This window comes from Poromitra crassiceps, assembly GCF_964638095.1.
Source record: "Poromitra crassiceps genome assembly, chromosome: 30".
NCBI lineage: Eukaryota > Metazoa > Chordata > Actinopteri > Beryciformes > Melamphaidae > Poromitra > Poromitra crassiceps.
In genome coordinates this window covers 6267474-6281261 of record NC_139652.1, presented here as the reverse complement: position 1 = coordinate 6281261, position 13788 = coordinate 6267474, and the positions used below count along the sequence as shown (strand labels likewise).

Sequence of the window (13788 nt, the reverse complement as noted above, 5' to 3'; positions counted from 1 at the left end):
GCAAAAGTTAAAATAAAACTTGGAAAAGTTAAAATAAAATAAAATAAAAAAGTGAATATGTTATCACAAGATAATAACACAAGATTCACAAAAGATTCAAAAGACCTTTGGAGACTTTAGGGGCTCCGTACAAAACTGACGCTGAAAAGAAAAAGGATGAGAAGAACATAGGGGGGAAAGTGCTGTGTTTGAGCTGCAGATCTGCACGTCACTGCATGTTTTTAATTTCCTAATCTGGTTGTTGTTCATAGGTACAGATACACAGAAGTGTCGACACATTGTGAATTTTTGAAAAAAAATGATTTATTTATTGAATAGAATTACTACTTAAAACTGCACTGATAATGATAAAAGATGACAAGTAAAAGGTTGAATTGCTTCACTACCCAGAAATAATACCTCAGTCAACTAAAATGTCTCCTGTGTGTGTGTCTGTTCAATATCATTTCACATCCAAAGCAAGAAAACTACAGAGCCAAAATATCAAACAATGTGTTGCTGTCTGCAGCACTGTGTTGCATCAAAAATACATATCAGCTACTACATGTACTGTATGGATTATCATATCAAAATACATATTAGGTCTACGTCAAATATCTCATCTCGGGTATTTTAAAGCATGCAACAAACCGTTCAGAAGGCGACGCAAGAAATATAATAAATATGGCTAAGATGACACAATAAATATTGTCTTTCAGTCCTTTATCAAGGTTCCACTCATATAGAATCCCTTTAAAAACACATCAACACGGTTTATGCCCAAATACAGCTTCCTCCCCACGCGCTCTAAACAACACAGGGGACTATGACATCACATCCTGTCTCAGGACATGTCAGTAGTTTCTCTTCCACGTGCGTTTGTTTTGTTTGTGGGGACGCCCGACTTTCCATACGCAGTGTTTAGAATAGAACACCATCATTTGGAAGGAAATATAACAAGCTTTTGTTCAATGCAACACCATGCGGACAGAGATGATCTGCATATCGCTGTTAAAACGCCCCACTTTACAACAGGATGAAGCATCTCTACAGCCTGATTCAAAACACGCTTTTGGCCTATAGCTAATGTCACCTTTCATAACAGCTGTACAGGGGGTGACTTTTTATACAACTCGCCCGCTTAAGCTGTGTTCACACCAAGATATTTATTTTTCTCTCAGTCGCTCGATTCAACCCTTTGGAATCGCTCTGTCGCTGTGTTTAAATCGCTCGTCAACAGGCACAAGAATTGACGGACATCTGGGGGCTATAACGTTATGCAATGTCATGATGTTTGTCCACTATGAGCCACCGTAGTTGTTTACAAGCTAAGCCTATCAGCGTACTCCTAACGCGAGCTCTATACCGGTAGTACAGACTTCACTTCATGTCAGCTGTCAGCCTGTCAATCAGCTGTCAATGTGGTTTGTTGCCACACAATAAACCAGCGGTTTGTTCCAAGCCAGTGTGATCCTTGACTCACTCTCACACGGCAGCCAATCAGCGTTGAACAGCGAGCGACTGATGCCAGTGAAATTTCGCTCGAGTTGGGATATTTCATCTCGGGCGACGAGCGGATTTTCGCCCTATCGCTCTGTCTCTGTCGCTCTGTCCAGCGATTTTTCTCCCGGGCGAATATACGCTCAATCGCTCGTTTGCATCGACTTTGTATGTAAACTCGATGCCAGCGAAAAACTTTAATAGGTCGGTGTGAACGCAGCTTTAGAGTGAAATAGACGATAGAAAAGACTATGTTTTGGGGGTGATTGACAGGTCGCCTGTCCAGTGATGGTGCAGCTTGCCGATTGCCACCTATAGCTTGTCATATGTCATCCATCTACATCTACTGTATCTACGTGAGACTTCATATTGTTTTCACCCAATAAAAATGATCAATCAACATCAAAAAGGTCTCAAAAATAGCCAGTAAAGTAGGGGTGGGTTGGGGGGAATGGATACAGCATAGTATCGCGATATTTTGTGGGCAATATGTTGTATCGTATCGAATGCCAAGTATCGTGATATTTTATTATACAAAATGTCAAGTACATGCAACATTTATGACAGGCTTTTATGACAGTGTTGATTGAAGTGAGATGAACAGACTGGAAACTTTATCTTATTAGACATTATGTTGACAAAGTTTTGTCCTTTGGGGACATCATTTGCAGTTGAAAAAAGGTAATAAATCACAATATATCGCAATATCGCAATACTCAATATATCGCAATACTAGCATATCGCAATACTATTGTATCGTGACTTAAGTATCGTGATAATATCGTATCGTGGGGCATCTGGTGATTCCCACCCCTACAGTAAAGGGTTAATTAATGTAGGCGGGACCAACCTGGGGGTATGTGAAATAGCAGAGTCCTGATTGGCTCTGAGAGGCTGTTTGTCTGAGCTGAGATAGCGACTGTTTGACTGCAGTAACAACATAGGCGGGAGTCTTTCCCTCTCTAAATACCTTCAATTCTGTTTATTTAACATGGCCTCATGTGAGAAAAAAATGATTGTTCAAGCAAACCTATGTTCAATTTATTTATTTATATTGTTTATTCCTAAAACCACAGATGAGCGATTAGTCGACAACGATGCACAGTGTCGACTAGTGGTTTTGATAGTCGACTAGTCTGTGAAACCCCTAGTGGACGGGTGTATACATTTGCCTTGGATGCCGGAGACCACCAGAGATCGACTCCCAGCGTAAGCCACGTTTACATTAACAAAAGGTTTTTCTTATTTAACCATGAGCAAACCCTAACCAAGTTGTTTGACTTGCCTAAACATAACCGTAACACAACCAACCTTTGGGATGTAATTCAGCATTTTCACGTGTGCAGTGATCGCTCGTGTTGCCGGAGACGATCTCTGTGGGCACAGGGAGGAAATCTACTTTTCGTGAGAAATCAGAAGAACTGTGTTATGAGAATATGTCATCTTTGGTCAATGAATCAACAAGGGTCACTGATCATTTCAATTACTTGTTTTTTTTTCCAGTTTTCAAACTTTGTCCCTGCTGGCCACCGTACGTACACACTCTGACCGTAAACAGGAGACACTCAATGTACTTGCTGGGCGGCCAAACCCATACTGTAAGCCACATAAAAATAAAAATAATCTCTTATATAACCATGACCAAACCCAAACCTTAATCAACTTGTTTCACTTGCCTAACCATAACCGTAACAAGCAATCTTTGGAACATAAATCACATTGTCAGTTCACGTTGTCATCTGGGTTTGGCCGCCCAGCAAGTACATCGAGTCATTGAGTAAACCAATCAAATCATAACAAAGCAATGGCTGCTCTACTTTGGCTCCTGATTGGCTGCTCTACACAAAGCAGTAGCATCTAAACTTCTGCAAACGTTGACATATTTCTATGAAAACATATTTCTATGAAAACATATTTCTATGGAAAAAGTTCACTAATTATTTGTGGCAGGTCATTTTCTTCCGTTTTTCCGGTCCTTGGAAAGTGAGCCGACGACATCTTGAATGGTCTTCTTCCACCTCAGGATGAGATAAGAAAGGCAGCAGAGAGCGTTTTGTGTTGGATTCATTCTGACACTGTCAGTCCGACCGGCTGCCTTCACAGTGAGTGTGTGTGGGCGTGCGCGGTAGGTTCACAGTGAGTGTGTGTGGGCGTGCGCGGTACCACGGTAGGCTCTACTCGTGCAGCGTGCTCTTGGTGGTGATGTGTAGGCCTTCCTCCTTCAAACGCTTCAGAGCCGGGCCGTAGATATCTCTGGTCATGGGAACCACCAGCCCCTTGGTGCTGATCTCTCCTACAGGGAGGACATGTACTGAGTTAGGGGCCGAACACACTGATCTCTCCTACAGGGAGGACGTGTAGTGAGTTAGGGGCCGAACGCACTGATCTCTCCTACAGGGAGGACGTGTACTGAGTTAGGGGCCGAACACACTGATCTCTCCTACAGGGAGGACGTGTACTGAGTTAGGGGCCGAACACACTGATCTCTCCTACAGGGAGGACGTGTACCGAGTTAGGGGCCCAACACACCGTACGCCAATCCTACGCTGAAGCAAGGCTAGCAACAGTTTCATTTCAGCATCGTTGGCTCTGCAGCTCGCCCGCAGCTTCGCCTCACTGATGACATCACTCACTGATGACATAGAAATGATGTCACAATTGCTTGATCATAAGTGATGTCACAATTGTTTGATCATCAGTGATGTCACAATTGCTTGAGTGTAACCAAAAACAACAATTGCTCCACAATGCTTATGATGTCATAGACATTGTGACATCATCGGTGGGACAAAAATTGAAACAAACAAACACTCTCAACATGATTTCCATAGCGTTCTTATACTGAAAAAGGTGTGTTAGGTGTGAACGGCGCCTTTCACAGCTGTGTTTTTTTGGAAATATGTCCTGACTCTGAGGAGCATGCCCCGGGAAACTAGTTCAAAAGTAATACAAAAATAACGTAAAGTAATCAGTTACATTACTTTTATATTGTGATACCTGGATTACATTACTGATTACATTTTTTAACAGGTAATTAGTAATTCTAATGGATTACATTTTTTAAGTAACCCTCCACACCCTGGTTCTGTACTGTACTGACCGTCGAGCACCATGCGTGCAGCAATGGCTGCTGGGTAGCCGACGGTCTTGGCCATGGCGGAGAAGCCGTCGGTCTCTCCGTACACCACCAGGCTGATGTGTTTGGTCTCCAGCTCGCCCGTCGGGTGGCGGAGACCCACGTCGTTCCTCATGATGATCATATCACGCTCGCCCTTATCTGAGAGAGGGCGAGAGACAGAAAGGTACAGTGAGAGAGAGCTGGTGAGAGAGAGCAAGAGAAAGAGAGAGAGACTACTACTACTAATGTTACTACTACTGGTCCAATATAGAATAATGGTTGCCAGAGGTACTTAAAGTCCCTGGAAACCAAGCGTAAATATGTGTTTTGAGTTTGTCACACCACAGAAACGTGTTATTAACCACCCAGCCAAATTTGAAGTAGATATGAAGTTGCCAAGTATATAAAATGACGCTTGGAAATCATAGAAAACTCAATGGGAAAAGTAAGCAGCTTTCTCTGCTCTCCTCCACTCTGAGACTGTGTGGGCGTAGTCTCGACCTCAGCCACTGTGCACAGCTCCTCACTAGCCTTCCCCGATTCCTCATTTTCTGGAGGTGCTGAAGGCCACTGTTTCTCTGCAGCGCATCCGCCTGCTAACTCTTTCAGTGCAGTTTCTCCAGCAGCAACACTAGGCTCTAAAGGCTGAATTATGCTCACCCTGCCGTGAAGGGCGCGGGGGTGGAGCGAGGGGCGGGCGCGTCAAATTACGTAAATTTGTTGGCCGTGGTTATTCGCTAGCTCCGTCGGGCGCTCGCGTTGTGCCTGATTTTTTTTCTAACAGCGCGAGCTTCTCTCCAAACATGGCCGCTTTCGAGCCACTGAACCCTGAACACTGAGCTGTGTTTTCACCACATTTCTTGACCCATGTGGTAGGCTAAACTTTGATTTGCAACTGTTCATTTTTAGCCATTTCACCAAGTCAATGTGTTGTGTTGAGAGCATGTTTGAGAGAGATTAAAAGCAGCACAGAGTAGTAGTCTATCAGGGCTGAGAAGTAAAAATGGCTTTCAGTAAAAACAAGTTTGGTGAGTCCTTCATGTGCTGATGTGCGGTCGTTTGAGAGTGAAAGCGCACTCAGTACTGCACAGAGTTTCATTGTGACTTTTCACGGGCTGTTCTCACCATTGTACAATACATGCTGATCACTTTCTGAGTATAATGGCATCACCCCCAGCGCGAGGTCTCCACGGAGACTCGCGGGGCCCCACCCCCACGGAGCTTTGCTCGAGTATAAGAGCACCTTAACTCTTCGGCAGCCATTATGTCTCCCAACTGCTCCTCCTCTGAAATGACTTCTACAGTGTCCCCCACGGGCTCTGACCACAAAGAACTGCCGCAATCGGATTTGTGAAATGCATTTTTTTTATCACGATTTCCCTCTTTGACAGCCTGAGCTCCGCTCACCTCAACACGCAGCAGTGGCAGCAGTCAAGACTGTGAGAGCTCCCGCCTGGCCGACACGCTGTGGAGGCTGCTAACGATGGCTAGCCTGGCTAGAGCTAGGCTAGAGCTAGGCTAGAGCTAGGCTAGAGCTAACCCTGGCTGGTTTCCCCGACTGTTTTAATGGAACGCCGACAACTCGGGTGTGACGTCACTCAACCGTGAAATCCTTCACTCCCAGTTGTAAATGAACGGGCCATCTCCACGCTGGCCTAGGAGCATCTCCACGCTGGCCTAGGAGCATCTCCACGCTGGCCTAGGAGCATCTTGGGACCCCCCAGTCAGAGCTGGCTAATGTGGCCAGAGAAAAGGAAGTTTTCTGGACTACCTCCGTGACCCAACCCCGGATGGATGGATTAGATCAGTGGTGCCCAATTTGGGGCCCGCGCTCTGTTTGTTTTGGCCCGCCACGGATTTTGAAAAAAAAAAAAAAAAAAAAAAAAAAAAATTGTCCCGATTTTTTTTATCCAGAATGCAACTCTGGCAAGTTATCAGATATCTGCACTGATTGCAAAGGATGGACGAGCTTTTTCATGTGGTGACTTTGTGAAACAGTGTCTGAATGTGGCTGCGGCCGGATACTGTGTTCACTCCTGAGATTGTATCCCTGCAAATTGTCATGGCAAATTGTTTACAAAAGATGGACAATAAAGCTGATTTTCAAAGTACCTTGAGGATTTTTCAAGTTGTGAATTAAGTCAAATTTCTCTCTTGATTACAAAGGTGGAAAATACAACTGTTTTTAACTGGGTGTTTACTGATTAAATGTTTAAGCTCCCCACAAATGCAGATGTTTTTTTTTTAATATATATAACCAATTGCAAATTATTACAATTACCAAACAGATAAAAAGTAGATTACCGGTATTATATTGAAATGTTATTTTAGATTTAGAATGTTAATTTTCTATAAAACACAATACATTTTAATGTAATTCCACAACGTTTATTTTTGGCCCTCGGCCCTCCACCCAGATTGAGTTTTGGCCCTTCATGGGAAAGAATTTGGGCACCCCTGGATTAGATGGATGGATGGTTATAGTTGTGTTTGTAGTATTTGGTTCTGTAGGTTCGTTTTAGAGCCCGACCGATACGGGATTTTTGAGGCCGATGCCGATACCGATATTAGCGAGTGAAAAATTTCCGATATGGATATATCGGCCGACGGGCCGATATTCTTATATTTTATATACACATTATATTACAGAATTTTTTTTGCAATGATCCCTCAAATATCACTTGACAAAGATATGATTTGACATGACTTGAGATATGTAATGTAGGCAGGGTATTTTACAGCTTATCAATAAATGTTATTGTCCAAAATGACAATGCAATCAATGCAATGAAACCGTAAACTTCACTGGGAATTTAATAATTATAAATAACTAGACATACAAAAACACAAATAGAACAAATATAAAATATAACCAAAAAATATCCAATATACACAACATGCTGTCTATAACTTAAAAAAGTACAAAATAAAAAAATATCTGCAATATCGATTTTAAGATTTTAGTTTAGACAGTTTAGATGTTCCCCAGTCCAGCAGCAGTCAGCCTGTGTGCGCTGTGTGACTGCGTTATCTCCCCACATTCAAAGCACTTCAGACTCCAACCCGGTGTAACGTCAAAGCTATCTGCTAACATTCAGCTAAGTGGGCTAATAAATGCTTGCGTTTACTTCAGGTGCGGGAGCTACAATTCTCCTGACCTAGAAACCTCACAAAACAAAATGAGGGCTTCGATGATAAAAGTCAGTGAGGAAGCTAGATGAACGCTATGGTAAATTCTGAAAACATGTGTCCGGCACATTCCAGGCTTCGGTGCAGTGCTAGCGTTAGTGGCTAACTATGCTACTAGGCCTGCCTCTGCAAAATTGCTCGACAGTAAAGAAATCCCGATAGCTGGAATAAAACATGAGACATGTTTTCAGAACTTACCAGTCCAGTCCAACATCCTCGCTAACTTTTTAACAAGCCACAGAGCGAGGGGAGGGAGAGAGAGAGAGAGAGAGAGAGAGAGAGAGAGGAAAGAGAGAGAGAGGACAGACAGAGAGAGAGAGAGTGTGTCTTACCAAAGGACAGTTTGGCCTCTAGGTGCTTGGCCAGTGCAGCCAGAATGCTCTCTGCCTGGGGGGCGGGCTCCTCACTCAGCATCCCAAACCTGACCCCACACACACACACACACACACACACGCACACGCACACGCACACGCACACACACACACACACACACACACACACACACAAAACTTCAACACTTTCCCTCACAAATCACAATGAAACAACCTTCACTAAGCCAGAATACCTTTAAAGGTTTCTAAAGTCTTGACTTGAGATCTTCTGTTTGTGTAAATGACTTGGAGCACATGACCATGTCAAACTCAAGGGGTGCGGGTAGGGCTGCCACGGTTATGGCTTTCTTTAGTGTCCATGCAGCACCCGGGGGACCAACTTCAGTTCTTTGTCATCGCTGGTCAGGCTGCATGTTTTTAGTGGGGGTCCACACACAGACTCCACACAGAAAGGCCTTTTTGACAAGAGAGCCCACCTGGGCAGTAGACACTGAAGACATGGGGGGGGGGGGGGAACACCTTCAGTGCCCACAGCGTCCCAGGCGGGAATCGAACCCAGGACCTTCTAACTGTGAGGTGACAGCGCCACTACAACCATACCAGCCAGTGTGGCTGTTTTCATCATAGCAACAGGCAACAACATGTCATGGATACCGTGAAAGTGGAGAGGTTGAACGTTGTAAAAGTGGATTTACGTTCCTGCAACAGCGATCATAAAGGCAGTATGGATTATACCGGACATATTGGAAATAGCTGGTAAGTCACTTTGCTTGCTGTAACTGTCTGTAGTGTCTGATAGCAGAGCTATCCAGCTGGTTAGTCAGCTAGCAGCTGCTAAAAGCTAATTAAAGTACATCATCAGCTGACGAGTCTCGGCCAGAAAGACTGCTGTTCGCCTCCCGTGTGAAACGGTGGCAGTTTCGTTAGGGTCACTACAAAATGTTTGCACTGCAGATTAACGGTGATTATATATATGCGGTTCCGGGTCGGGGTGCGGGTCTCATGTCTGCGGGGCGGGGTGGGTTGCGGTACTGATTGATTATGTGCGGGTTCGCGGAGCGGGATCGGTATGCAGCTGGATACCGACTCTGCATTAATTGAGAGATTAATCCATTTATTGTGTTTATATTTTAAAAAGACAAAACTACACCAAAATGTGAAAATGTATAGACAAAAAATAGGTCTAGAACCCTGGGAAATTCAGTGAGGTCAAAATGACATCTTATGGTCTTTCTAGGTAAAAATTGTATTTTTACTTTTGCGTAATTCATATAAAAACTATATTTTAAATGACAATACAGACACTTTTAGGAAAAGTCAGGTACCCGCAGTATTGTCATTTTTAATTCAACAAAGTTATTGCACATATACATACATTTGAAAAAGCTCAAAATGACCACTGTGGTCTTTCTAGTGTTAACCGCGCTCTCCGCGGATGCGGCGGGCCAGCTGGAGGTCTTTGGGCGTGATGGTGACCCTCTTGGTCTGGATGGTGCACAGGTTGGTGTCTTCAAACAGGCCGACCAGGTAAGCCTCGCTGGCCTCCTGCAGAGCCGTGAGAGCAGAGATCTGGAAGCGCAGGTCGATCTTGAAGTCCTGAGCGATCTCTCTGACCAGGCGCTGGAAGGGCAGATGGCGGATCAGCAGCTCGGTGGATTTCTGGTAGCGACGGATCTCTCTCAGAGCCACGGTACCGGGCCGGTAACGGTGAGGCTTCTTGACACCGCCGGTGGCCGGGGCGCTCTTACGGACAGCCTTGGTGGCGAGCTGCTTCCTGGGAGCTTTTCCTCCAGTGGATTTACGGGCAGTCTGCTTGGTTTTGGCCATGGTACAATGTTGAGTTCTTCCTTCCTTATGAGAAAAGTTAGAATATGTCTTTCTGCAGCAGTGTTGCCAGGTGGGAAATGTTGAATTATCGTACCTGAGGGTCAAAATGATCGTTTTTGGAGGGGAATTATCGTACGCGAGCAGCAGCTTCTTCTTCGTATGGCTTTCCGGTCGACTGGATGGATGCCGTGGATCTTCCACCACTTATATAGCCTCAGCCAGGAAGGATGACATCACAATTGCTCGAGTGACATCACTGATGACATCACAATTGCACGAGTGACATCACTGATGACATCACAATTGCTCGAGTGACATCACTGATGACATCACAATTGCAAGTGACATCACTAATGAAATTCCTGATTTCTGACATCATTGATGATGTCACAGACACAGCCCGCAAAATCGTGACTAACCCCCCCCCACCTGCCCACTTAGGCAATTTTTAATTACGATAACATAATACACATAATTGAATCAGAGGCAATTATGTAATATGATAATAAGTAGGCTATACATTTATATCGTGTTACATTTAGAACCGGCCCTTTGACCATAACGCGTAATGTGGCCGGGGATGAACTTGAGTTTGACACCACTGAAGATTGAAAGAGATGAGATTTGTTCCAGCAGACGACTGAATTTAAATTCTGTTTTCTGAATTTGTATGGAATGACTGAATTGACTGAAGTTGAAACTGATTATTGATGGTGTTCACAGAATTGTGTTGCTAGGGACCAGTCTGGAACCTAGCTGTCAGGAAGTAAGCTGGGGGCAATTGTCGAGTTGAAAGCCTCTATAGAAATCAAACTCCTGATGCTCTTACGTTTTTATCCTATTAAAACCAAATTGCATTGAAAAGTCCTAGACACAGTATTTAGTCTTCTTTACGATATTAAACTGATACTGGAGTCTTGAGTTGTTCTGACTTGCCCTGCTGTTCTACATTGAGACTTGACATGAATGACATGGACTTGGCTTGGTAATCCACATTGAGACCAGATGGAGGTTCTCACCATCTGAGCGTGTCCATCCTGAAGTCGTCCCGTCCGATGTGTTCGTACACGGCGTCTTCAAAGGCATCGTGGGAGATGGAGGAGGCCACGCCCATCTGCGCACAGAGCAGCTCTTTCTGCAGAGAGGGAACAAATATACACGTTTTCCTTCTATGCCTCCTAGCTCCTGTTTCCTTCGATACCTCCTAGCTCCTACACTGTTTCCTTTTATACCGCCGCTCTACCTCTAGACCAGGGGTGGGCAACTGGCGGCCCGCGGGCCGCATGCCTGCTGAGCGCCCCCTGTGTGGCCCGCGCTGGAATTGCACAAAAAAAAAAAAAAATACAGTGCAACATGCAAGATACCCGCTGAATAAGTGTCCACATGTTCATGTCATTCTGGCCAATACTCCACTTCTGTTATAACATTTCAGTCTGGAATATGGAATAGCTTTCAATAATCTTTATGACCAAAAGGCTAAAAGTAATCTCATGTGTAAGAACTGACTGTTCTACATTGAAGTAAAAAATAATTAACTCTGTTTTGGATTTATTTAGCTTCAAGAGTGCATTTTTGTTCTTGTGTGACCCTCAACACAGGCTTTGAGAATCCCGGGCCACTTACTGATACTTATGCTTAAATTAACCCACTCAGCAGGTGGTGACATAGGAGTGAGAAAAGGATCAAATATTGGTGGTTAAGACTGAATAATGACATCACAACTGTTAATTTAAAATTAGTTATTCCTCTAAACCTGGCTTCAAATGCCCCAAATTTTTTGCGCCGGCGCCGTTCGGCCCCCAACCCTCAGCAAAATCTGGCCCTCTGGTAGCGAGGACATTTTTGTGTGGCCCTCTCTATCATCAAAGTTGCCCATCCCTGCTCTAGACTGTTTCCTAGCTGTTCCCTTCCAAATGAGGCTCGTGAGTCTTTTAGGATTTTAAACTGACATCATCTCTTTAGTTCCAAAAAATATATCCACCTTATTTCTAGCTGCCATGGTGCCTGATGGGTGCTTCTTCCCGGTGTAATAGACCATTTTAACTTGACAAAAAAAACGTCTATGAGGATTTTACAGCAGAGCCATTCTGCTCTACAGCCGTGTCGTTCGGGTGCTGGGATAACGTAATGCATTGTGGGTAGTCGGCTACTGTGGCTAATGCTAGCGGCTAGCGTAATAGTTACTTTACATGGCAGTAAAACACCACTGAATGACCAAATTGATTGAACTTTTAACCATTTCGAGTAACACTGTTTCCATACGGACCCCCAGCGTTGGTTAGTTGTTTATAACGTGACTATATTTATAACTTTTATTTTTATTTTATTTTATAATTCGGGTCTGCAGCCGAGTATAACAAAGGAAATGGCAAGCTGCAACAATAAGTCACGTTAAACCGGACCTGGTGCCCACAATTATTTTTTACAGTGGGGCATTCAAAAATAAGGTGGATATACTGGAAGGATATAAAAAAAATCAATTTCCACTCTCTTCCATTGTTAGACTTACACAGCAACACAAAAATGTAATAATATAAAAATAAAGACAATGTGATGATGTTCTGAATACAACTATTTTCTGATCTTTTCCTCGTTTTATTTGCACCTGATTTCTTTGCAGCACTGATTTAATGTGTGACTTTTTGCTGGTAAGGCTAAAGCCCATGTCACACCACTCAAATGGCAGTTGCTGGATCATGTTTGATTGGTGCGTCATTGGGCTAAACAGACAAACAAGGATGGAACATGTTGAATCAGATCAAACATCTCTGAAGAAGCACAGACAGCCATGATGGCACACCAAACACACATCTGTGTTTAACTCCTCACTGCTCACCCAGGACACAGGGGCGGAGGTGTGGTCCAGCATGGCACATGGCTCGCTGTTGATCAGACCCAGCTTCACGAAGCCGCTCATGGCCTTGGAGAAACCCTGCAGGACAGAGGAGGAACCAGAGGAGAAACAGGTTAATTGGTTGGTTAATTCATAACCAACCAAAATAAGAGAGCTAATACTGTACTTTTGCATAACTCAATGTTGTTGAACATAGCAAAAATTCACAGCTAGCGGACATCCTCTCTAGTTAGCTACATGCTAGTTTGACTGGACTCACCAGTGAAGAGAGGTTTTGAGAAGTGATTCTGATTTTGTTGCACCTGTTTATTTTTTGCCCAACAACATGATTGGTTCAAGGAATTAATTGCTTAATAAATGTCAGAGGATAACAACCATGCCCAATTTTCCCCCCGAAGGATCCTATGTTGAGAACTAATGAATTAGATGTAGATGAATGTACATAGGCTTTAACTATAAGTGACGCTAAGTGATTCTGATTCAAAGTGATTTGTTTTGTTGCCCAGTTCGAGGGTGTGTGTGTTGTGTGTCTTGTGTGTGTGTATTGTGTGTGTGTGTGTGTGTTCGGCGCGCACCTTGAAGCGCAGTGTGCCTCGGACCAGCGTGTGCGCCCCCTGGATGCCGTAGGGCTCGGCGTACTTGGTGCTGTCTCGGTTGGGGAATCCCTCCAGACTGAACCCAGGGAGGAAATCCATCGCTGCTGCTGACTCCATCAGAGAGCCACCGGCCGGGATACTCACCACCTGACACGCGCACACACACGCCCGCGTAACATACACACGCGCGCACACACACACACACACGCGCACGCACGCACACACACACACACACACACACACACACACACACACACACACACACACACACGGTTTAGGCTCTGCCGGTTTCAACATGGGACCTAAGGGATTTCATTCCCCATTCATTTTTCCATTGATGTTTTGGAAAATCCTTCTAAGAAGAGTTTGACTTGGTCAAAGATTCAGCTATTC

General features: G+C 44.2%; 1 protein-coding gene and 1 pseudogene across 4 annotated transcripts in view; both read right to left on the bottom strand.

Annotated features, from left to right (window-relative positions):
• Window positions 1-298: 298 nt before the first annotated feature.
• aass (aminoadipate-semialdehyde synthase) overlaps window positions 299-13788 on the bottom strand; it is a 58276-nt gene continuing 44786 nt past the window's right edge. For all 3 annotated transcript variants that reach the window (XM_083663164.1, XM_083663166.1, XM_083663165.1), the window contains exons 19-24: window positions 13375-13542; window positions 12782-12877; window positions 10965-11080; window positions 8119-8207; window positions 4580-4756; window positions 299-3772 (exon numbers count right to left, since the gene is read on the bottom strand). In XM_083663164.1, coding sequence (XP_083519290.1) covers window positions 3654-3772; window positions 4580-4756; window positions 8119-8207; window positions 10965-11080; window positions 12782-12877; window positions 13375-13542 — 765 coding nt within the window. In that variant the 3' untranslated portion in view covers window positions 299-3653. The remainder of the gene's footprint in view (window positions 3773-4579; window positions 4757-8118; window positions 8208-10964; window positions 11081-12781; window positions 12878-13374; window positions 13543-13788) is intronic.
• Window positions 9535-9945, bottom strand: LOC310800628 (histone H3.2 pseudogene; annotated as a pseudogene). The gene has a single exon. The product of its transcript is annotated as a histone H3.2 pseudogene (transcript).